This window comes from Aphanomyces invadans, assembly GCF_000520115.1.
Source record: "Aphanomyces invadans strain NJM9701 unplaced genomic scaffold supercont1.70, whole genome shotgun sequence".
Taxonomy (NCBI): Eukaryota; Oomycota; class Saprolegniomycetes; order Saprolegniales; family Verrucalvaceae; genus Aphanomyces; species Aphanomyces invadans.
The window spans coordinates 124,838-148,463 of record NW_008580215.1 but is presented as its reverse complement, the minus strand read 5'-3'; the positions used below and the strand labels follow the sequence as shown (position 1 = coordinate 148,463).

Here is a 23,626-nt window from a genome sequence, read left to right as displayed (position 1 = left end):
GTCGTGTTCGTTCGCACCATGGGGGCCGCGCTGACCCGCACGAATGTTGACGCCGGACCGTCCGGACCCCGTGCGAGTCGTTTGGCGCATTGACGTTGTGGAAGAATGGCAGCCCAGTCTGCAAGCTAGTGAACACGCATCGAAGCGCGCATGCTGTCAACGTTGAGCGCAGCCAGCGACAACGGCGTACGACGTGGAATCGACGACCGGCGCTGTGCAAACGACCCCTCGAGCCCTGCGATCTTGACGCCAGGTCACGGGCATTTCATGTTGACACGGTTAACATGCAAGGTCTTCTAGTGTGAGGTCGTTGTCGACCGCGTCCTTGCGACACAAGTCGTTCAGGACATGCATCGGAGCGACGACTCGTTCTCGTGCCACCGACGTCTGGACAAACGTCGGATTCAAGCACGGAAACGATTGCGTTGGCCGAGCCCATGCGTGCGATTTCGGCCGCGATGGACCGCAATCGGACACGGACATCGGTTTGACGTCGACCCAAAAGGCGGCAGGGGGCGGTCGCTTCGCGTCGTGGTGGCGCGGTGGGTTCAACACGGTGGCAGGACGCGTGGCATTCGGCTCGTGCCGCCGTCGTGACGACGGATGGGCCTGCTGCTGATAGTACACCTGCCATGACGAATACCAGTGCAACCACTTCCAGTAGTCGGCGGCGCGATCGGTGCCATGTCGGCGGTGCACTTTAGTGTGCGCTGGGGACGCGTCTCTCGGGTCTGGAGTTGAACTTGACGCGAGCTTTGGTTGCGTGGCGGAAGGTTGGACAGCGTTGGAGCACATTGGGTCGCGGTGCCGAGGGGCGGCGGCTTCTTCTCGCCGCACTTCCCCCGCTTCCTTTGTCGGCAACGCTACGTCATGACGCGCCGCCGACGGCACAGACGTCGATGGGCTGACCTGCAACACATCAAGGACGTTGCATTGCACGCCTTGCTCTGCAACAAGGGCGGCCGGAGTGTGCTGGCAAGCCGCGCCCTTGACATCCCGATCGGCAGCGTTCCTTGGACTCGGCAGAGATGCCTGCGACTCTTTGTCCTGCATTCGAGTCGGCTGACAGACGGGGCCCGGTCGAGCTGAAATCACTCGTTCTGGCGCAAGGGGGATGAACTCCGACGGCGGTCGCACTTGGTCCTGTGGCTGCTGCGTTATCGTCGTGCTCGCTAGCTTCACGGACGCAGTCGTGTCGAGAACAGCGTTGGGTGTTCGGGCCCATGCGAAGAGAAGGGGCGGGTTCTCGTACGACCCAGTGTGGATGTCGACGCCAGTGGACTTTCGCCCAGGTCGATCGCGATGCCGCCGCGGAACCACAGACGGCAAGCCGGCGGGGGTATCTTGGCGCCACATGGCAGAGAAACCGTTTAGGAAACGGCCACTTTTGCCGACAGCAGAAAATGGAGACGTGCCGCCGCATTCCACGGCGAATCCCAGTGCATGCGAGCACTTCTGCGTGGACGCTAGGTATCTCTGCACCTCGTGCCATCTCTATCCTCAGCGTCGACACGCACCAGCGCTGGCCACCAGCACTCCTCACCCATCTCGCTACAACATGAAGTCTTGCGCGCCGGCGCGCAGCTGGAGACGTTCGATCTTGAACATCGATGGGGGCGGAATGGCTGCGACTTCGTGCGTCATCCTTGTGCTTCGTGCTCGACGTGACCGTATCGTCCTACATCGGTCAAGCTCCGAGGAAAGCGCGCAGGACGAAGGAGCCGTTCCTTTCCTTGGATGAGAGGACATGTGGAGGATAAATTACAATAGATTACGTGTGGAATTTCGTCACAAAGAGCGAGCAGAACGCGCAGTTGCGGCAGTCGTCCATGTCGTGGGAAGACAAGTGGTCGATCCGCGTCGTGAGCCACGGATGCGCCGTGTCCGCAAGGTAATTGCCGCTCTCTGTGATCCACGGTGTCGGGTGCATTTCCTTGAGCATGCAGTTCCGTCGCCGTGTGCGCTCGAGAGTCGACAGACCGCCGATGTGGAAGCGGCGGCCGAGGGAAGCAGCACCGTGATCGGCTTCGTACTCCATCCACCACGAGAGGTAGATACCGCCCACGACAAGCGACCCGACACCGAGCAATGTCGCAACGAATTTGTTGGACACTTTCGTCGTCAGCGACGCGCTGGAGATCATCGCCATCGGCACAAACGATGACATGAGGAGCGAATGGTTCTTGGCAAGGTGTACGCATTCATGGGCAAGGATGAATTCGGCTTCTTCCTTCGACGGAATGTCTTCTTCTTCCTCGTCGTCGTCGTCCTCGTCGTCAAGGTGGAACCCTCTGTAGACAGTGTTCGAGATACACACGCTGCCACGACCAAACAAATTCGCGCCCAACGCTCCTCCGGTTTCTCCTTGCATGGAGACAAATACTTGAACGTTCTCGGGATGGGTCACTCCCGTGCGGAACGCAATCTCTCGTGTTGCATGGACGATCGGGTCGTTCTCGTCGAGGAGGATCGCGTCGTCGTTGCATCGCGGGTTGTATACAGGGTACACGGATGAAGCAAAGAGCGCCGTGGCGGCACCGGCAACCACGCGGCGATGCAGAATGGACGTCATGTCGGTCTCACGTGGATTGGGAAGTGCTGGAGCTTCTCCATCCGCCGCATCGTTTTTGCACGTGGCGGTTTCTCTGCGTCAAAATGCGAATTTTTGCACCAAAATGTCCGGATAATCCTCCAACTTCAACACGGCGGCGGAAGATTTTCCGGATCATCGACCCATTTGAGTCATGTTTCGGCCGTCTGGATGGCTGCAGCCGCTTTTTTAGTCATCCAGTGCTGACGCATTGCAGTTGTTGACGCAAGTGAGATTCTCAACGTACGGGCAAGGCACTTGTTCACTGGTGCGTTCGAAGACTTGATGGCCGTGCCAGCTCGCACGCCAGGACTGTAAAATCGACTGTTGTGTGGAGACGTTTTTCGCATAAAGCGTGTTTATCCGTGGAATTGTTACAATAGATTGGTGTTGTACGTATAAAACGTGGAAGAGATTAGCGTGCTTTTTCAGCAATTTTGCAGTTTTTCCTGCAATTGACGATCTGAAAATACGTTTAAACACTTGGAGATGTGCTGTAAAACTGTTACGAATCACAACATAGCCATAACACTGTTATAATTGCACCATGATAACATGAAGGATTCTGTTCTCGCCGTCCACATCGCTGGCTGGTTGTTTTTTTTAATAGCTTGAGATGTGTATATGCCGATCTATTTTATAAAAAAATTGTCCCATCATATGCCAAGATTGGGCTGCCGAGTCTCGCACGATGGCGAAGAGAGGTGACGACGACCAACTCGACCGTGAAATCGAGGCGGTGGCCGCGGAAGCAGCCAAGCCAGATCCTGGAAAGCTAAGGAAGAAATCAACGCCTCGCTTGCACCTTCCTGACGACATGAAGAACCATCATGCGGGCGGTGACGTGAACGCTGGGACGTTCACGCGTGTGCACCTTCGCGTCCGCGCGGAGACTCGATTCGGCGAGGAATTGCATTGCAGTGGCGCATCATACACAATGGGGCAGTACAAACCGAGCGAGAGCATTGAGCTCGTCACATCCCCCGAGGAGTATCCCGTGTGGCGCACCGTCAAGCCGCTCATTCTCCCACGCGGGATTGCCCACAAGTACATGTATGCGGTGTTTTCGGGTGGCATGTTTGCGAATTGGGAGCCCATTGACTGCGATCGCCACGTTGTTCCTCAGGGCCGTGATATGACCATCTCAGAAGACTATGGGACCTTTGACCTCAACAGCGTTCTCGTTCCATCAGCGTCGTCGTCGTCCGTGTTTGTTCGGGCCCCTGCGTCCACCGCGTCCTCGACGTCCAAAGCGTCATCTCCATCGCGACAACCAGCATCTGCAGACGCGCCTGTCTCGTCTCTCTCGCGCTCCAAGTCCCTCCAGCGCTTCCAACGCAACAAAGTCAAGCTCCAGCCGCGCACAGCATCTCGCGACACCCCGGCCGACTTTAAACCGTCGAACCCAGACTCGACGCTCTTCCTCGTGTGCTACCATCTGCCGATCGACATTGCAAAGGATCCCGTCACGGGCATCTGGACCGCCACGTGGAACAAAGACAGTCTCATTGCCAGATCCGAGAACAGCATCGCCGAATCCATGAAGGTGAAGTGGGTCGGGTGCATCACAACGGAAGTGTCGGTGTCGCCTCCAGGTGGAGGGCGTTCGACAGTGGTCCCCATGACGGACGCAGACATTGCCGCCATCACTGCAGTCTTGGCCGCCATGGACGCATTTGCTGTCTTCTTGCCGCCGACGCTCGCCCACCGTCATTATCAAGGGTACGTGCTATTTCCGCCTTGGTGTTTTTGATTGGTCGATGTTTTTTCATTGAATTATTCGGATTGGCGGATGATTTTTCACTATGTTTTGATTGGCGGACATTCGAAAATTGCCTTTTATTTGATGTGTTCGCGATGGCTCTCTTCCGCACGATTTTTACAGCGTTCGCTGGTGGATGGCGTGCGCAGCGACTGCTGGCTGCTATCTGTGCGGAGATGGCGAGACCGCTGGCCTGTTGCTTGGCGATGGAATGCGCCGCTTCTTCTTGACGTGCTGACGGGACGCCGTAGATATTGCAAGTCGAAGCTCTGGCCAATGTTTCACAACGTCGACATTCTAGACATTTACTCGAGCGTTTGGGAAGAAGATTTGCATCAAGCAAACCACGACCTGTGGTGGGAATCGTACACGGCGGTAAACTCGCAGCTCGCACACGCCGTCGCGGCGGCGGCAGCGCCGCACGACACTGTCTGGGCCCATGACTACCACCTCCTGCTCTTTCCCAAAGTCCTTCAGGACTACTTTGTCTCGGCCAACAAGCCCCGCCCTCACATGGTGTTCTTTCTCCACGTTCCGTTCCCGACGTCCGAGATCTTTCGCGAACTGAGCAATGGCCCGGCGCTGCTCGAGGGCGTCCTTGCCGTCGACGTCGTCGGGTTTCACACGTTTGACCATGCGCGGCACTTTTTGAATGCGTGCAAGCGCTTCCTCGGGTACGTCTTCTGTCCGTGATGGTGTCGTCGAAGCGTCGTATGCGGCAGCGACTTGGGCATGGCGTCGCTGTCCACCGCGGCTTGCCCTGCATGTTCTGCCGCCGACAGCATCGAGCTCATGCGAGTGCTTGTGTCGACCGGTTAGATTGACGTACCAAAGCCAGAGCGGGGTGAATTTGGGGGTCGATTACAAAGGGCGGAACGTCGTGATTGCGATCTCGCATGTCGGGATTGAAAAGAACTTGATTCAAGACGCCGTCCACTGGCCCGGCGTCGTTGCGGCCGCCACGGCCCTGCGGGCGAAACACAAAGGAAAACTGCTTTTGGCCGGCGTCGACGTGTGCCAGCGCCTGAGCGGCATCCCCCTCAAGCTTCTAGCGTTCGAGCAGTTCTTCAATCAGTGCCCTGCATGGAAGGACAAGCTCGCGCTTGTGCAGCGCGTGCACTTGACTGGTTCACGCCAAGGTGACGTTTTGTGTCCCTGTATTTGACTCATGGCATCTCTCCAGGCGACGAAGCATACAGCAGCCATGAGATCCAGCAACTCGTCCACCGCATCACGGCGTCCCACGGCGCAGACGTCATCGATTACGAGGAATCGACGAAGCCGCTTGCACTGGCCGATCGCCTCGCGCTGTGGCTCGCGTGCGACATTTTGATCGTGACGTCGATTCGAGGAGGGCTCAACCTCCACCCCCTCGAGTTTGTTTTTGCCAAGGGCGCATCCAAGGCGTCCGACATGCACGCCAAGGCGGGGGTCGTGCTGCTCAGTGAATTCTCTGCGTGCTGCTGCGTGCTCAACGGCGGGCTGCGTATCAACCCTTGGAACATCACGGAGGTCGGCATTCGATCGTCGGCACGTCGTTTACGACTCTGTAGGTTGTCAACTCTCTTGACCGTGCGATCAACATGAGCAACGACGAGCGCCTCGGTCGTCGGGCTCGCGACTTGCCATACATCACAAACCAACCGGCCAGCAACTGGACCAAGCAAGTGCTGTCGATTCTGCAGGAGAGCCTCGACATTGACGCGGACGAGCTGTCTGGGGCGCTGGACTTTCGCAAGCTCGACCCGATCAAGATCAAGCACGCGTACGATGCCAGCCGCCGCCGCGTGTTCTTGCTCGACTACGGCGGGACCTTGATCGCGCGGGAGAACATGCCCATGTACATGAAGAAGGACTTTACCGCTGTGTCAGGAAAGATCCCGACGCCGCGCATGCTCCAAGCGCTGCAGACGCTGTGTGCCGACCCGCGCAACTCGGTGTTTGTCGTGTCGGGTGTGTCGCAGGTCAACCTGACGCACGTGCTGGGGCACATTCCGTCGCTCGGGATCGCGGCCCACAACGGCGCGCTGTTTTCGTGGGCCAAGTCGATTCGATTTGGTACTCCCAACGAAGGTACGACGACGGCCTGGTCATTGGACTCTTGCGTCACACGGCGCCTGTAGACGTGCAAGGTAACGAAGGCGACCCTGCGCCCGAAGACGACACGTCGACCACCCGCGCGTGGTACCATCACCGCCTCGTCGAGTACGATTGGAGTCCGGTCCGCGAGCTCGTGGATCCGATCTTGCGCACGTACTGCTCTCGCACGAACGGGAGTGTGATTCGGTACATGGACCAAGGAATTGCATGGAACTTTCGAAGCTGCGACCCAGAGTGGGGCCATTTGCAGTCGACGTCGTTGCAAGCGGATTTGGAAGACGTGTTGAAGGACGTTCCGGTCGCGATCGTCCGAAAGAAAGGATTGCTTGAGATCGTGCCGGAGGGCCTGCACAAGGGCGTGGTCGCGCGCCACATTCTCACGTTGGACGCCGAGACCCACGGTGGCCACCCCGACTTTATCTTTAGCATTGGCGACGACACGACCGACGAAACCATGTTCAAAGCCATCTACGAACACTACGCCGAGCGCAGCGACGAAAGCATGCACGGCCGGCCCGACTCGACCCCAAGCCTTCACCACGTGTACACGTGCACGGTCGGGAAGAAGCCGTCGAACGCGCACTTGTTTGTCCACCACGTCGACGACGTCGAAGAGCTCCTGCATACTCTAAGCTCCCTTCCGTAGAGATATCCATCCATCGCGCACTCTCGCCTTCGTTTTCATAGCCGCGCAGCACCGACCGATGCGATCGTGCGGTCCTGGAGCCGACGTCCGTGTCGTAAGATTACTCAAACATTTCTCCGGCGCTTGTTTTTCCTCCTTCATATGGCAACCCCCACGGAATGCATGTCAACCACGGGTCGGGAATGTTTGTCTCTTGCACAGCCCCGAAGGATATCGGGTTGCTATAGAAACCGATGTTTGCGACTGTCGATATATAAATGACGGTAGAATTTTGTTGCAGCATCGAGCGGCTTCGGTGGATCGGGCCGGCATCGAATGGATCCCGGACGTCATTTCCGTATTCACCAGGATGGCATCACTTGTTAACACTTCGTACGACTACATCGTTGTCGGCGGCGGCTCCGGCGGGGTTTCGTCCGCCTCCCGTGCCGTCGAATACGGCGCCAAGGTGCTCGTGATCGAGCGAGGCCGGGTGAACGGCGGCGCCGGCATGGGCGGCACGTGCGTGAACGTAGGGTGCGTCCCCAAGAAGATCATGTACAACGCCGGCGTCCATGCTGAGATCTTGCACTCAGCCAAGGACTACTCGTTCAAAGACGTCGTGAACGTCAAGTTTGGTAGCTTCGACTGGGCCGCCATGAAGGCCAAGCGCGATGCGTACGTGAATTGGCTCTCCGCAGCCTACGAAGAAGGTCTCGGCGAAGAGAACATTGACCACGTGATCGGGGCGGCGGTGTTTGTGGACGACCACACGGTGGAGGTGAATGGCCAGCGCTACACGGCTCCACATATCCTGATCGCGGTCGGCGGCATGCCCCAAATGCCGAACATCCCTGGCATCGAGCACGCCGTGTCCTCGGACGGGTTCTTTGACCTCCCCACCCAGCCAAAGAAGGTCGCGGTCGTTGGCGCGGGGTACATTGCCGTCGAGTTGGCGGGCATTTTCAACGCGCTCAAGAGCGACACGGTCGTGTTTTGCCGAGGCAACCAGGTCCTGCGCAAGTTCGACCCGTTGGTCCGCGACCTCGTCAACGACGAGATGGCCAAGTGAGTGTCATGACCTGTTCAGTGACGTTCTTGACGGGTGGCTAGAGCTGGTGTCGCATTTGTGACGCACGCGCACCTGGAATCGATTCGAAAAGAGGCCGATGGGTCGCTCACGGTCGTGGCAAAAGTAGGCGAAGCAACCAACGAGTTTGCCGGATTCGACGCCATCGTGTCCGCTATCGGTCGTATTCCCCGCACGCAAGACGTCGGTCTCGACAAGACTCACGTCGAGCTCTCGGACGACGGCTTTGTCGTCGTCGATGCCCAGGAAAACACGACCGTCGATGGCGTGTATGCGATTGGAGACGTCACCACGACGGGGTGGGAGCTCACCCCCGTGGCGATTGCGGCGGGTCGCCGCCTCGCCGATCGATTGTTTGGGAAAGAGGTATGTGTCGCCTGCGGCGCGCGGCATCGATCTCATGCGTCGATATCACTAGACCAACGCGTGCATCCACTACCATCAAATTCCCACCGTTGTGTTCAGCCATCCCCCGATCGGAACCATCGGGCTGACCGAGCCCGACGCGATTGCCAAGTATGGCCGCGACAACGTCACTGTGTACACGTCGACGTTCTCCAACATGTTTTACGCGCTCGCAACCCACAGCGCGCACAAGCCGCAGACCGCTATGAAGCTCGTGTGCATTGGCGTGGAGGAGACTGTCATCGGAGCCCACGTTGCGGGCCTCGGCGCGGACGAAATGATCCAGGGCTTTGGTGTCGCCATCAAGCTCGGCGCGTACAAGTCGGACTTTGACAACGTCGTGGCGATCCACCCGACCGCTGCCGAGGAAATGGTGACGATGGCGCCATGGGGAAAGATCAAGGACCAGATCCAACGGCCGCACGGAACGGCGCGCGCGCCGCCCAAGTTGAAAGCCCCCGTGCCCGGCAAATTGTGACAGAACACTTGTCACTCGAGGAAACAAACACCGTTCGCCGGCTCGCGCTAGCCACGACGAGCTAGATACGTCACTCTTTAATCGTTTCAACTCGTCCAACCACCTCGAAACACCTTTCGTCGACGCCACTGGGGCGGCGCATGGTACAGCGTTAGAGTTTTGAATCGCTTGCTGGACCATCGTCTGGCAGGTGAAACACGAGCTGCTTGGGGAGACAGGTCAGGTCAAAGTCGCCACATGCAATCTCTTGGATCAAGTTGAACATGGTGTTCTCGAGCACCGTTGCCGTGAGCCGCTTGACATGGTCGTGACGGCGCAGTCGTTCGAACGTCCGCATCGCTTTGGGCAGTCGTGCTGTGGACGTGAGCTGGACGAATGCGGGCGTCGGCGGTTCCTTTGGCAGCTCCGCCATCGCCTGCAATCGCATGACAACACACGTCACACGAGGTCGACGGTTTTCTACCTCTGTCACGGCGCCCGCGTTCAGCACGTCCACCAGCAAGTGGCCCAACACGCCTTCCAGCACATGTCGGCTCTCCTTGGCAGCTCTGGGGTCCTGGTAGCCCCACGTGGACCGCATCGTGGCCAGGGCATCGACCCACACGAAATCTTGTGTCGGCAGCGCATGCCTCCGGAACGTATCCACGTGGACGTGAGTCCGAAAAAACTCGAGGGGGACGACATGGGCGAAGACGTGGAGGAATACGGGCACGGGGGGAGTCGACATGGGGCCGTCGTCGTTGGCGAGGGCACCAGGGAGGCGCCACTTTTGCTTTTTCGAGTTGCTGCTACCTTTGTGGAGCCGCTTCTACACGACATAGGTGGCGTCAACGAGTTCCACAAAGTCGGGTGCTTACAGCCTCGGGCTTTGGCTCGCCATCGCTGGTGGCCATGGCCGACGTGGCAGCGGCAGTATCGGTCGATCGGTTGACGTGAGATCGCGACGATACCGTGGACCGAGTAATCACGGAGGGCCGCGTGGCGCTGCTGTCAGGCGTCTTGTTCGTCGACGCTTGATGATCCAGCGACGAGCTGAGTGTGCTCGACGCCGCCAGCGACGACAACGTGGTGAGGGTGGACGTTGGGGCGGTCGCCGTGTCGCGGACGACCCGTATCCAGCACGCAAAGTCGTGGTCGATCACGCGAAGTTCGTCTTGCGGCTGGACAAGCACGCGGACGAAGACGTGCTGAAGGGGAAGGAGCTGGCCTTGGCTCGGTACACACCGCACGCGCTTGGACGCGACGAGTGGATGGGCTTCATCCCATGCAAAACCGAGCGTCGCCGTCGAACTCACGTTGGTCAAGACCACGACGCGGCAATTGTCGGTGCGGACGCAAACGAGGCCAAAGTCGACGCGGTCGTGGCTTAAAACCGCGGTCGATGGCACGTGCAGGAGCTGCGTGGATGGCGGTCCGCGTGCCGTCGCGAGCGCGTGCATGTCGGCAAACGTGGCCGGGGCGTGATACCCCCTCGCGACGACCGTGATCGTCTTGGAGTCTTCGTACTCGTTCGTGTCGACGCTCGTTGCCAACAGGCGCAGGTCGGCCGTGTACGTTTTGTTCTCGAGGGGGCAGAAATCCACGTCGATGTACCCCGTTGCGTGCGCAGGGATGATCACGTGCGGCGTGAGGCATTCAAGCACGGGAAAGTTAAACTGGTGCGCGTTCAAGAGGCTCCAGGCGCTGTCGTCGACGTCGATTTGAACGGGGCGGTCGCCCGTGTTGACGACTGGGATTTGTTGGACGGACGGTTTGTCAAAGCGGTGCGTCTTGCGCATGCACTGGCCGACCATGACAGGGTGCAGCGTTGAGACGCATGACGGCAGGAACACGTGCGGCGTCGATGGCGCGAGCGTTCGGCCGTGGAGGACGAGTGTGAGTTTTTTTCCCTGGGCCACATTGAGTGTGACGGGGACGTCGTGGATGCCGCGATATTGCATGGACGAGTACGTGTACGAGAGACAGAGGACGAGTGTTTCGTGGGGCTGCAAGATGCCCGTTCGAGGCGCGATCGAAAACAGTTTGGAGTCGACCAGGATGTTTTGGCGCAGCTCGTCCGATGTGGGCTCGCCTTGGTCGGCCCACGGCTCCAACTCGACGTCGCTCTCGTTAGGATAAAAGATGCGGTACGACACAACAAGGGACCCGGGGTTGCGCAACTGAACGTGCACGACTTGGGACGGCGACCCGACCACGGCGGGCGTGAAATGGACGTGATAGCTCGGCAGCATGGTCAAGTCGGGGCTACTGTCCGCGTTCAACTGGAGCTCGTCCTTGGTCAATGGCGTCATCAAGAACGAGTTGATGGCTGGCACGTCGAGTTGCATCCATGCAGTCGCTGTCGACGTCTGCCGTGTCCGAACGTCCTCGATGACCAGCGTTGGAAACGACGCCGTGGCATTCACCGCCATCTTGACGCATTTCTCGGGCGCCACGGTGTACGCCATATCGACCGTCGACACGGCGCACGCAATGTCGTAGCGGAACGCGCCCGCCAAGTCGGCGCGGAACGTGATCTCGAGCGCTTGGTGCGACCGCGCGCCAAGGATGCCCCGTGGTTTGGAGAACGAAATGTACGTGGTCGCGTCGTCAGTTGGTTGCTGCGGCGCAGTGGACGAAGCAGGGGGTGGCCGGCAGTGCACGCTGATCTCGTACTTTAAGTCGCAGTCGCTCGAGTTGACGACGTCGAATGGCATGGTTGTGGGCGAGTTGACGAGGACTGTGGGGAGGGTGAGCATCGCCGGGACGAACGAGACCGCGCCCGTCGTGCCCACACCGAGCAGCTTGACCGACGCCTCTTGGATGAGCCCTGTCGAGCCTCCACCATTGCTGCCACGACCGCCGACACTCGATTTCACGTACTCCTCGAGCCCCATCGATATCGACTTGACGTGGACAGCGATGCGCTGGTTGTACTGTTTGAGCTGCGTTGGCGAAAACACACACGTGATCGCGTGCCGCTCGTTGCCCATGAGGCGGTGCACGAGCGGGGCGACGTGAAATGTCGACCGCAGCGCAGGCGGCACGTGCCACCGAAACACGAGCGGCACCCGCGACACGTTGTGAACGTAAAATTGCCTCGTCGTCGTGAGCCCGACGGCGGTCGGTTTGATGTAAATGGCGTCGATGGCGGTGTCGTTGTCGACGCACGTGAGCTGGGGGCGGCACCCCATGCCCGTCAAGTCGACGACGACGTCGCTCACGTAGTTGACGACCGTCTTGAGCCGGTGGACGTACCGTCGGGGGTGCGTGGGGGTAAATCGAATCTGGACGAGGTGGAACCCGTTGGCCGGGATGAGCCCGCTCGCGGGGTGGACCCAAAACACCCTCGACGGGTCCTGCACGACCGAAAACAGCGCGGGCGTGTCGCTCGCGTTCGACAGCGCCACGGTTTGAAACACCGAGTCGCCAACGTGCGCCGGCGGGAATGGGCACACGTGGTCTTTTGCCGTCACAAACGTCACTTTGGACAGAAACTGGCTGTCGCTTGACCCGAACGAGTGGCCACTCGCGTAAACGACGACGCACCACGGCGGCGTAAATGTTTCGGGGTTCACCAACCGGAACGTTCGATTCGACTTGAAGTACACGTGGCTCTCGAGCTCGGCAAAGTAGTACGCGTTGGCATGGCACGGGTCAAATGTGACGATAAACTCGACCGACGCGCCAGGCGCGACGTCGCACGCGCCTGGCGAGATGCGAAAGTTGCTCCGCAGCGCGGCGGCTCCGGTCGTTTCCGACACGCGCCACGAACACGTGACCTTGCCGCGGGTTTGGTTGGTCACGACCAGCGTCTTTTTCGCGCCGTGCGACCCAAACTCGAGCAGCGACTCGGACACTGTGATCGCATTGCTGCGGCTCGTCGCGGGGACGAAGAATTCGTCCGAAATGCTCACGTCCGTCAGCGTCGACTCGCCGCTGCGAGTGAGTAATTTGGGACTGTCCGCCGGCTTGGCCGCCGCCGTGCGCAGGGCTCCATGGAGAAAGTATGTGTCGCCCTTCTCTTCCAGCAGTGCTTCGAGGCCGTCGGGCGACAGGTGGCCCCTGAACAAACGTGCGGTTGACTCGGACAGCTCGTCGCAGGACACCTTACCAGTGATGCTGGCACCGCAGCCGATACGCGTCGACATGGGCCTGCTGAAATGGCGACGGTCGGATGTCGTTGTCGAACCCCGTGCCCAAAATGTCGACGTAGATCGTCGATTGATTCTGGACCAGAATGAACAGGCGGCGGTAAAAGTTGCCGGGACTTTCCGGCCGAAATGTGAGCATGACGGACGTCTCGAGCAGCGGCGGGACGATCCCCGTGACCTTTTCGATTTGAAACACGCCATTTGGAGCTGCCATAAAGTTGTATCGGACCGCCACGTTCGACTCGTTCTTGAGAATGAGCACCCGCGTCGATATCGCGCCGACCTGGACGTCTTTAAAGTTGATCGATGTGGCCCTACGACAAAGAGGACAGACAAGTGAGCAGCGACGCACTCTCTCCTGCTCGACGCAGTCGACGGCCACCGACTTGCTAAACGTGCATTTCGCCCAAACGTGCCACCGACGGAACCGTTCACGCGGCGTACCTGATCAAGTTGGACGCGAGGTTCTTCTTCCACAATGACACGAGCGGCCCGATAGCCTTCCCTCGGCATGTCACGCGGACGGTGTGGCCGCCGGGGGTTTGAATTTTGAACGTATCGCACGTAAACGTTCCAGGACTCAACGGCGTGTACTTGACCGTGATAGGAACGGATGCTTCCGGCGGGATCACACCTCGAAGCGGCGAAAAAAAGAAGAGCGGCTCATGGTCGTTCTCGACTGGGACGATCTACACATGTCCTCAACGCACGTGAAAACTCTTGCTCGAGAAGCGTCGTGTATATACCTGGAACGTGGCGCGGACAAGCGACCGATTCCGCAGCACAAACTCCTTGTCGGTCGGGTGTTTCGGCGTCGAGCTGCCGCCGACGAGCATCTCGTCAAAGTCCAACTCGCTCTCGGAAGCGGCAAAGTACGCATATTTGCCGATGCCGCTGATCTTCATCGTCTTTTCCTGGCGTTGGTTGGTCTCGCCCCGTTCCTGGACGATCGTCGGTGTGATGGCGAGAAAGACGGAGAGATGGCGCACCTGGGCAACGAAGTTGACGGTCACGACGTACACGGACGCAGTGTGGGGTAAGAAGGTCGCGGTCATGTCGAGGGTCTGGCCGGCGCGGATTTCACCCGACGCGGGCATGATGGAGAACGGACGGCCGTGGTTGCCCGCGCCTAGGTCGATCCGTTGGTCGTGAACGGCGAGCGCATGTGGTCGTACCTGGTAGCGTCCACTGAAAGGTGCCGTCAATTTGACCGGTCGACTTGAGTGAAAACTTGAACTCGGTGGTTTCTGCGGTCGGGCAAAAGCCAAAGTCAATCCCGGTCGGAATGTCCGTGTTGAGCATCGAGATGCGCGCCTTCACGGGAAGGCGGAACGATCCGCTCGTGGCTTTGACGCCACCATCGATGATGTGCACAAGGAATCGGATATAGTCGTCGTACTCTTCGTACTGGACCGGCCGGAACGCGATGTCGAGGATGCGGCTCGTGCCCGGACTGAGTGTGATGAGTAGGGGGAATTCCATGGAAAAGTATTTTGTGCGCGGCAGGTCGTACTTGAGCTTGAGTGTGCGGTTCGACACGTTCTTCACGTGGAGCTTCTTGGTGTGTTCGCCGCCGGGCGCCCATGCTCCTGCCGCAAACAGGATCTCGTCGCCGCAATCGATGCCAAAGTTACGCTGCTGTTCGACGCGATTCAGGACAGGGCATGCCACGTCGTCGTCAACGGCGGCTGGCATGTTACGACGTAGCTGTGGGTGTCGACCGCGGACGTCCGGCGGTGGCGTCGCTTTGCGTGGACGAATGCGTAACCGTTATGACAAGGGTTTGTATGCATATACACAAATCAAGATAAAGCAAGGCAGCGAACAGTCGCGACCGTTTCACTTGGACTCAACTGCCGACGTCGTCGACGAATGCGCCACCGCCGTGAGCTGCGTGCCCAGGGCGGAGCGACCAGCAGAACACAGACGGATTGTGCTGTCGTTGAGTGACACCTGGCCCATCGGCGGCCTCGCTGACGGGTTGCCGGGGAAGGTAGACTTTGTTAAGTGCATGGTAGGGTTGTTTGCAGCCCGGCAGGGCAACCTGGATCTCGGGACGGTATCCAGAGCTGACGTGGCTTTGTTTAAAGTGGCAAACGGTGTGCGGGCAATCGCAACGAGTTGTCTTCAGCCGCTTGACAATGTGACGCTCCGCTTGCCCACCACCACCGTGTCCAATGTGAGCAGAAGTTGCAAAACATACCTCTTGGCCTTCTTCGCCGCTTCCACCACCTACGTGACGCCAAAGATTTCCTTTAGGAAATCCAGCCAGCTTGGCAAGATAGAATAAATTTGATCAACCAGACTCTCCAGGTTGCCGTACTGACTGCTGTACAAGACGGACTGATCGAACACCATTGCGTTTGAGGAGAATATTTTGCCACACCAGTTTTGCTGACGAACACACCGGTTTTGCTGACGCACACACCAGCTTTGCAAAACTGGTGTGACAAGAATCACGACTCCATCGCGTTTTGGGGAACGACCACAATGGCTTTGCGACGGACTTCCGTCACGTCTTGGTTGTTGATCTCGAATGGCCACACACATGGAGGATTCAGTGGATGGGCTACAAGGCAGGAGTTCTTTCTTGGCCTTTGTCAAGTCGTAAGGGCGGAATACCTATCATGATACGGTCGTCTTTCCGCCCCCCGCTTCCCCCACAATTGCCGTGGTCGTTTTTACTCGCCAGATAATGTTGACCCAATGTCCGAGCATGGTTTCGATCGAGCATGGCGGTGCAGAAAGGAGTGACCATTTGGACATTCGTCAACCCACAACTATTGCTTTGATCGGAATAGTCGAATGACGCGTTGTGGAATCGAATGTGTACTTGTCGCGGTGGGCTTTGTAGTCCAGCGATAGCGTCGGGGCGTTCGGTGGATCGACGATGCCAGGGCCGAGGTTGGAGATTTCGTCGAGCATTTTCATGTCCACACTGGGAATCACGCCGCGGTTTGTGTCAGGTCATCGTCATCGGGGGCGATAGAGGCCGACGTTCATTTTCATGTGCGACCCGAGAACGTATTGCGGCGCAACAGACAGGAATTGCATCAACATCGACGCCCACCTCCACCGAATGAGGAGGGGAATCGAGATGGCCAAGCACACCAAGGGCGTCGCATGGATAATCATGGTTTCGCTAATGCAGTCGTTGATCGATTCAAGAGTCTAAGTGGCGCCTGTTGCTACCACAGCCTCTCGTCAACACTAAAACCATACTACATCCCTATGCAGAAGCACGAACGAGGAGAAGTATCCAGGCGTGTGTGATGGGCGCCGCACGGTTTCCAGGCCGTCGTCACCAAGTACAAAAACCTGTGCGACACGACGTTGTTGACGGGCGCGGCGCCGTGGTCATCCATCGCAGCACGTCGCGATATTTCCAACGCGCGGAAAGAGACATGGGGCGAAAGACGGGCTCCATTTTTCAAATGCCAATCCACGGGCAATGCATGCAAATGCCGTGGCGATATGAGCTGACTTTGAGGTATACCACGCTCTTGAGCTCGTCCAAGACCTGGCAGGCCAAGATGCTGGCGGTGGACAGAGCCACTGCACACAACGCGACCGTGTAAACTTTCTCGATCCACGCGTTTGTCGTGCTCGCCATAAACATCACAAGTTGATCCCCGTGGTGAGGAAGCAGTAGGTGCTCACTGCATGGACGTTGTTGTTCAGGCCATAGGGCCAGAAGTACGTGCGCAGCCCCACGAACATCTTGACGTGCGGAATACCTTCCGTTCGGCGGCCGACGTACTCTGCGTCACTTCAAGATTCTGGCCTTGCGTATCGCTCACCGTGTTGTCGGGCACAGGTGAAGGCATCCTCTACCGCCCTCGAACTGACAAGAGCAGCGAGAGAGCGATCGACGTCGTTGGTCCAGTGCCTGCTCAGCCAGCCACTGCATCACGTCGTCAATTCCATCGTGAACGGAATGTTGGGACCATGCAGGATGCCGCGAGGTAGACGTTCACTGCGCCACCCCCTTGCCGGACGTGCAACAGCCCACGAGACCGGACATTTGGACAACAGTTGTGTGCAAGAGAGGTCGTGGCCGATTGTCTGGCGCCGTAAAATGGCCCCTTTGCTGGCCTCGTTGGGAGGAGGCCGAGGAAGGCAGCTTTGTGCACATGTCTGCCGCAATGGAACTACGTATGGAGGACACAGGGCTGTGGCGGCACGACATTGTGGTGGCCGGCAAGTTCACGGCGACGTACGAATACGCATGGCGAATGGAGGCATTGACCACTGGTGCACAAAGGGAGCCGCACGTTTTGTTGTTAGCTTGTGGCGACCCACGGGGACCACCGCACGACTCAAGTGAACTTGGGAAGACAGGACCAGTGTTACAGCGATTTTGTCCATTCAAGTAGAGCTACCACAATGAAAAGTTCAATTTGTCCTGTGGCCTCGAACGTACGGGATTGTCAGCGCTAGTCCACAAAGGTGGACAACACGCGGCGGGTGCTGACCGGCATGGGCGACTTCCGACATATCCAAGCCAGGGAAGAATACTCGAACGAACTGAGGAACGACACTATCAAAGCGGCTGTGACGTATCCCAGGCTGTGGCTTTTGTCCCATCGGTCCTACCGAGGATGCAGCACTTTTTGTATCGTGAGAACGATCTCAATGTGTACACCATGGACCAACCGGTGTGCATTGCGAGCATGAGCCTGACGTACCTCGCCCACTTGGTGAAGAAGGCGAATTCGGCCAGACGTGGTCTCCAAACTCGCTGACCGTGGGGTTTGGCAGCATCAACTGCGGCCTTTCGTCGTTTGCTTTGCTTGTGGACAACATTCAAAACATCTACAAGCTCCTCCAACTCTCTAGAACGGTGTAGCCCGCCTTGTTGCTGCGATTTGCCAGCAACGCATGCCCACCTGAGCTAGTGCAATGTGACTAGCTTGTCAATTGTGTCAGAGTTTTGTGCCTAGGCGTCACTGCATTGTGGGCTCATCATTGGAACCAATACAAGGGCCAACTAGACGCCATGCACAGGGGCTACACTGCTCGCGCTTGCTTGACCAACGATGGATATGATGGATGCTGGCCGATCCAGTGCGATTCCAGAAAGGTTGAACGACCTCGGTGCACCGTCGAGGATGCCGCAGGGTCCACCAGAGCCCGAAGGTCCTGTCCACCTCTCGTTCCAGTCTGTTGGCCGTCTGAAGGGTGGCGAACTCGTCACACTGTGGCTAGCCGCATCCATCGACCTGTGGCGACGGCGTCTCCACGGTCGAGCAGCTCGGCTTCGTTTACAGCAAATATTTTTGCGAATTGTTGAGAATTTGAGAAATATCAGAGTATTTGTTTGAACCGCGGTGAAATATCTGTGGGGAGCGACCGAGTTTATTAGTGGGGGCGGGTATATATATAAAACAGACAGAACATTTTATTCGAACGAAGCCAGTTTTCATGTACATGTGCTGCGGCATTTATTTATATTTGAGACGGAATTTTTATGCACTTGTTCCAATAATATCAGCCGCAGCTTTCAAATACAGGTCAGTCCGTCGACGTGAGATCAACCGGTGACATGATGGACACCGGACCGACGTATGTGAGGGAAAACACACCGCTCCTCAGTGCGTCGATGCGCGCGGACGAAGACCGGTACTACATGGGCCAGGACAAGCGTGCCTTGCTGAACACGGCAGAGAGCGGTCTATCCACGGTGGAAGCGGCGCGGCGGCTCAAGCAGTTTGGACCGAACGAACTTGTGGATCCATCGCACAAGGTTACACTCGGGGTGAAGTTCCTTCGACAGTTTAGCACGCCCACCGCTGTGTTGCTTTGGATTGCCATCGCGGCAGAGATGGCGATGTCTGATGTCCCGGATCTCGCTGGCATCATGTTCCTTCAGCTCGTGACAGGGGTTGTCGGCTGGTTCGAAACGCTCAAGGCCGAGAACGCGGCGACTGCCTTGAAAGCATCACTGAAGCCAGAGGCTCAAGTGATTCGAGATGGAGTGCACCAGACGATTAATGCTTCTCTTCTCGTGCCCGGAGACCGAGTCACATTGTCGAGCGGATGTGCGGTGCCTGCTGACTGCGACCTCTGCGACCAAGGCGGCAACCACATTCTTGTCGACGAAGCCATGTTTACGGGGGAGACGTTTCCGTCCATGTTGGGTGCTGGCGACACCGTGAAAATGGGTACCCTCGTCACGCAGGGAGACACGGTTGAAGCCATCGTGTCGGGCACCGGAAGCCAGACCTTCCTCGGCCGCGTACACGCATCCATGCCGGCTACATACAAGCAAGAAGCCGGCATGTTGCACCCGATGCTGGTCGAAATCACCCTAGTCTTCACTGCGCTGGCGCTTGTCCTCGTCGGCGTGTGCGGTGGCAATTTGTTGCTTCATGGACACCCCGTCTTGGACTCGATCGGGATCAGCGTGCTTCTCTTTTTGCTGGCCGTCCCCTTGAGCTCGTCGCAAGTCGTGTCGTCATCTCTGGCCATCGGGTCGCGGCACCTCTCGGAGGCCAAGGTGCTGGTCACGCACATAACAGCTATCGAGCGGCTAGCGTCGTTGTCGCTGCTGTACGTGGACAAGACGGGATCGCTCACTCGCAACAAGATGGAGCTGCAGGACGAGCTCCCAATCTTCGCGCCGCACACGACGCGTGAAGATGTGCTGGTGATGGCGGCGTTGGCGGCCAAGTGGAAGGAACCACCGAAAGACGCGATCGACGCGCTCGTCCTGAATGCGATCGACCTGCGACCTCTCGACGCGTATACGTTGGTGGCGCATCGCCCACTGGACAACACCAAGCGCACCGAATCGACGGTGCAGCGTCCTGGACCGCACAACCACTCGTCACCACTTCGCCAACTCCACGGCACCGGCAACCAGTCATCCCATGGCGCCAAGAACGGCACGACGACGTTCAAGGTCACCAAGGGAGCCCCGCATGTGTTGTTGGCGCTGTGTTCGAACGGTGATGCGATCCGCGAAGCTGTCACGTCCAAAGTGCTCGAACTGGCCAAGCGCGGGCTCCGTTCGATTGCTGTCGCGCGCACCAGCACCATCTCTCACGTTGACGCCCTGGATGATGCGTCGAATCCAGGTGGAGTTCACGGCGGATGGACGTTTCTCGGCCTGATAACGTTCATCGACCCACCGCGCCACGACACCAAGCGTACTCTCGAGCTTCTCCACGAACACCACGTTTCGGTCAAGATGATCACGGGGGACACGGCTGCCCTTGCTGCCGAGAGCTGCCGCCAGCTGCACCTTGGTCCTGTCGTGCTGACCCCACCGCAGTACCTTGAGCACCCCGAATACGTGGAAGCGGCGGATGGGTTTGGGGGCATGGACGGCCCGGCCAAGGTCAAGCTGGTCCAATTGAGCCAAGCGGATGGACATGTGGTTGGTATCACGGGCCTCACGGACACGGCCTCGCTTCGTCAAGCAAATGTCGGGATCGCCGTTGATGGCGCAACAGACGCCGCCAAGGCCGCCGCAGACGTTGTGCTGTCCAAGGCTGGGCTGTCGGTGCTGCTCCACGGCATCGTGTTGGCTCGTCAAGTGTGCCGCCGAATCCTGACGCACGTGACGTATCGCGTCGCGTCGGCGGTGCACATTTTGGCATTTTTCGTTGTGGCCATGGTGTTGCTGGTGCCTCCGACGGCGGTGGCAGGACCCCGTTCTCCAGACTCGACCGCGGACAAGACGCAGTGGCCTCGCGTGTTTGCTCTGCCTGTCATCGCGTTGGTACTGCTGAGTCTATTCAACGACGGCTTGCTCGCGTCGGTGGCCCCGGTGGACACGGTCGTTGCGTCCCTCCACTCACCGACGTGGCATCCGCGGCGATTTGCGGTTCACGTCGGGTCGATTGCGTTTGTGAGCACTTGCGCGTCGACGTTGTGGCTGACGTGGCTCTTGAATGCGGCAGCTGTGGACGGCACACCGACCATCCTGCGACGCGTCGGCCTGGTCGACTCGCTTTCGTATGGCCAAGTCCAAATGGCCGTGTACCTTCACTTAGCCCTGTCGGACGTGGGCTTGTTCTACTCAGCCCGAGCAGGGAACGGTGCGCTGGCATGTCTGGACTGTCCTGGAAAGAGCCTCGGCCTAGCGACTGCGCTTGCCGCGTCGTCGGCGACGCTGTTGGCGCTCTTCTGGCCGTTCCAGACCATGCAGCGCGTGTCGGAGGGCGTGGTGCTTGCCACGTGGGTGTTTGCTCTGATTGGGTTTGCCGTCCAAGAGCTGTTCAAGGTGGCGGCGATGGCGTGCATGGAACGTGTGATGCCTGTGGCCGACAACTCGGCCGAATGGCATCGTCGCAACCGTCTCGTGCTCCACCAGGACCCGAACCAAGCTCGCCGGGGAGACGGACATCCCTCGCTCAGTCTGGACACTGCCGTCGACCGGTTGGCGCGATTGGATATCGAACTCAAAGCACTTCGATCGGTGCTGCATGCTGCGTCGGCTAGTACACATTGACTGACGCCTTTGTAATTGAAGTTGTCCAGGAGTTTGTACTCGCGATCTGTTGCCGATCGAACGGAGAGCCAAGTTGTGTTTGGAGCGCCACGGACGTGTACAACTGTGCTGCATGCAGCCCGTGGGGCCTCGAACCCGTCGCTGCACTTGGTCACATCGCCACGTTGCGACTGCAAACCCATCAAACGATGCACACCCCACCTCTGGCCAACAAACTGCCGTCTGCATGTACGTCGATAGTGTACACGTTAGCACCGTGCTCTGTCCAGCGAGAACTGGGGAAGCAGAGGGCAGCGATGCCGTCAAGCACAGACTGGATTCTATCGCCTCAGCGATGGTGTCTTGCAGGCTTCGATCGAGAGCCCTACAGAGGACAAAGGAATCGTCAGCCAAAGTCTGTAGTCGGGCTTTTCCACAGTGAATTGTAGAAGGTAGGGCATGCGTCGGAGCTACTACTCGAGGGCAAGAACGGAAGAGCACGTCCACTGACTCAAGATAGTGTGGCTCGAGAACGTCGTGCCAAGGGACCGAAAGGTCTTCGGCAAGTTGCAGCACTGGACGCTCCAACGACGACCATTGTAACCCAAACATGTATTCGTGGCGTGATGACGGCCCCATGGTTGCCGCAGAGCTCGGCGAGGTTTTGTTCCAGCACGGCAATCTCATTCTCGTCTTTGACGGCGGGGGGAGCTCGGCTACGAGTGGTTGGACGGGCTGTTGTTGGCGACACCAAGCGCTCGCGCCGCGTTGGTGCGACCCCAGCCGTACCTGTTGTTGGGGTACCCGGTGTCCAAGAGGCCTCCGCAGTTTTTCCTCTCGGGCGTCAACCGACGGTCAAGGTTATGCCGCGGTACACATCGGCGTACGTCGCGCCTTTGTTGTTGTGGCTGAATAAAAGCGCAATGCCCCTGTGACGTGAGGAGTTGCCGCAAACGTGCCCGAGATGGTCTTGTACGCCAAGTTATCCCTCTTTGCAGGGGGTCGGGACGCTTCAAAAACTGGAGCTCAGGCCATTATGAATAAACTTGCTGATGGGAGCAAGAGAAAATGTCCCTGCGGGACTGGTAGAGTATTGGCAGGCCGCGCCGTGGGCACGACGCGGGACGAGGGGGCTCTATCTACTTCATCTTGCGATGCTAGACCGTCCCTGCGTTACAGCTCGCCGACTGCGAGTCCGACTGAGCCAGCTAGAAAATTTACTTGCAAAGTCTGTGGAGGGTCCCAAGAGAAACCTGTCTGGACGTCATGTACGACCACCACGACAAAGAATGAATGGAAGGCACTTGCATTGTCATCTCTGTGCTAGGGTGTATATTCGTCGTCATCGCTCAGCGTCATGGACATTCAAGCCGCCTTCTTCATGTACGCCACTGAGACCAAGACCAAGAACGATAGGACAACGGCAATGGCAAAGTAAGTGCAAAGGATGTCAAAGATGCAGCCTACGACGGTGACGTTTGTAAGCGGCGGCCATGGACGGGACAAGTACCATAGGGAGGGCTGCCTGGCAGGGTGTTGCGGAACCCAGGCACGGCAAAGAGGGCCGAGATGTAGATGACTGGGTTGTCGGCCGCGCGGCGCTTCCAGATCACAGCGCAGCTAGTCGTGGAACACGTTGAGCCACCCGCATCACTAACACTAGAGTGTCGCACCTGCCGATGTACCCGATCGACACCGTGACGGCCCAAATCCCGGCAAACACGAGCGCCGTGTACACGTTGAATTGGCGCTTGATCTCGACCGTGATCGAGTACACGCCGGGGGCGACCGCTGTGTCGCCATACGTCTCCTTTATGCGGTAGTTCCAGTCAAAGTTGGACGGCGTGACGATGACGAAGCTGACGTCGACGGGGTCTTGGGGCTGGCCGTTGAACGGACTCATGCTCGTATTGACCAGCACAAACATCCTGACTTCGTACATGTCGAACGGGTACCAGGCCATGGAGCCCTTCTGGAGCGGTAGCTTCGAGTCGAGCGGCGCGTAC

The 23,626-nt window shown here is 58.4% G+C and overlaps 7 protein-coding genes across 7 annotated transcripts; 3 read left to right on the top strand and 4 right to left on the bottom strand.

Annotated features, from left to right (window-relative positions):
* Positions 1-239: 239 nt before the first annotated feature.
* On the bottom strand, positions 240-1,440 carry H310_14450 (hypothetical protein). Its single transcript, XM_008882310.1, has one exon. It carries the CDS (start codon positions 1,354-1,356, stop codon positions 280-282), a length of 1,077 nt encoding a protein of 358 aa, XP_008880532.1. The 5' UTR covers positions 1,357-1,440; the 3' UTR covers positions 240-279.
* A 206-nt stretch (positions 1,441-1,646) lies between these two features.
* On the bottom strand, positions 1,647-2,618 carry H310_14449 (hypothetical protein). Its single transcript, XM_008882309.1, has one exon. It carries the CDS (start codon positions 2,570-2,572, stop codon positions 1,772-1,774), a length of 801 nt encoding a protein of 266 aa, XP_008880531.1. The 5' UTR covers positions 2,573-2,618; the 3' UTR covers positions 1,647-1,771.
* Positions 2,619-3,251: 633 nt separating this feature from the next.
* H310_14448 (trehalose-phosphatase) lies at positions 3,252-7,315 on the top strand. The gene is made up of 6 exons (XM_008882308.1): positions 3,252-4,312; positions 4,604-5,026; positions 5,172-5,491; positions 5,536-5,864; positions 5,906-6,425; positions 6,476-7,315. Exons 1-6 carry the CDS (start codon positions 3,282-3,284, stop codon positions 7,096-7,098), a joined length of 3,246 nt encoding a protein of 1,081 aa, XP_008880530.1. The 5' UTR covers positions 3,252-3,281; the 3' UTR covers positions 7,099-7,315.
* A 38-nt stretch (positions 7,316-7,353) lies between these two features.
* H310_14447 (glutathione-disulfide reductase) lies at positions 7,354-9,050 on the top strand (the record flags this gene model as incomplete). The annotated part of the gene is made up of 3 exons (XM_008882307.1): positions 7,354-8,145; positions 8,191-8,533; positions 8,586-9,050. Exons 1-3 carry the CDS (start codon positions 7,448-7,450, stop codon positions 9,048-9,050), a joined length of 1,506 nt encoding a protein of 501 aa, XP_008880529.1. The 5' UTR covers positions 7,354-7,447.
* Positions 9,051-9,080: 30 nt separating this feature from the next.
* Positions 9,081-14,953, bottom strand: H310_14446 (hypothetical protein). Its single transcript, XM_008882306.1, has 8 exons — positions 14,359-14,953; positions 14,173-14,312; positions 13,930-14,124; positions 13,628-13,872; positions 13,144-13,497; positions 9,908-13,094; positions 9,514-9,858; positions 9,081-9,465 (listed from the first exon to the last, which is right to left on the bottom strand). Exons 1-8 carry the CDS (start codon positions 14,876-14,878, stop codon positions 9,202-9,204), a joined length of 5,250 nt encoding a protein of 1,749 aa, XP_008880528.1. The 5' UTR covers positions 14,879-14,953; the 3' UTR covers positions 9,081-9,201.
* Positions 14,954-18,679: 3,726 nt separating this feature from the next.
* H310_14445 (plasma-membrane proton-efflux P-type ATPase) lies at positions 18,680-21,697 on the top strand. The gene has a single exon (XM_008882305.1). The coding sequence runs from the start codon at positions 18,729-18,731 to the stop codon at positions 21,639-21,641; it is 2,913 nt and encodes a 970-aa protein (XP_008880527.1). The 5' UTR covers positions 18,680-18,728; the 3' UTR covers positions 21,642-21,697.
* Positions 21,698-22,985: 1,288 nt separating this feature from the next.
* H310_14444 (hypothetical protein) lies at positions 22,986-23,583 on the bottom strand (the record flags this gene model as incomplete). Its single annotated transcript, XM_008882304.1, has 3 exons — positions 22,986-23,083; positions 23,131-23,240; positions 23,294-23,583. The coding sequence occupies 3 exons, from the start codon at positions 23,581-23,583 to the stop codon at positions 22,986-22,988; spliced, it is 498 nt and encodes a 165-aa protein (XP_008880526.1).
* Between the last annotated feature and the right edge of the window lie 43 nt (positions 23,584-23,626).

Coding starts and splice junctions, on each gene's coding strand:
- H310_14450 (XM_008882310.1), bottom strand. CDS start 1,356: ATGTGGCGCCAAGATACCCCCGCCGGCTTGCCGTCTGTGGTTCCGCGG.
- H310_14449 (XM_008882309.1), bottom strand. CDS start 2,572: ATGACGTCCATTCTGCATCGCCGCGTGGTTGCCGGTGCCGCCACGGCG.
- H310_14448 (XM_008882308.1), top strand. CDS start 3,282: ATGGCGAAGAGAGGTGACGACGACCAACTCGACCGTGAAATCGAGGCG. Junction 5,027..5,171: donor GCGTGCAAGCGCTTCCTCGG/GTACGTCTTCTG, acceptor TCGACCGGTTAG/ATTGACGTACCAAAGCCAGA. Junction 5,865..5,905: donor ACCCTTGGAACATCACGGAG/GTCGGCATTCGA, acceptor ACGACTCTGTAG/GTTGTCAACTCTCTTGACCG.
- H310_14446 (XM_008882306.1), bottom strand. CDS start 14,878: ATGCCAGCCGCCGTTGACGACGACGTGGCATGCCCTGTCCTGAATCGC. Junction 13,498..13,627: donor CTCGCGTCCAACTTGATCAG/GTACGCCGCGTG, acceptor TCTTTGTCGTAG/GGCCACATCGATCAACTTTA. Junction 9,466..9,513: donor ACGCGGGCGCCGTGACAGAG/GTAGAAAACCGT, acceptor ATGCGATTGCAG/GCGATGGCGGAGCTGCCAAA.
- H310_14445 (XM_008882305.1), top strand. CDS start 18,729: ATGATGGACACCGGACCGACGTATGTGAGGGAAAACACACCGCTCCTC.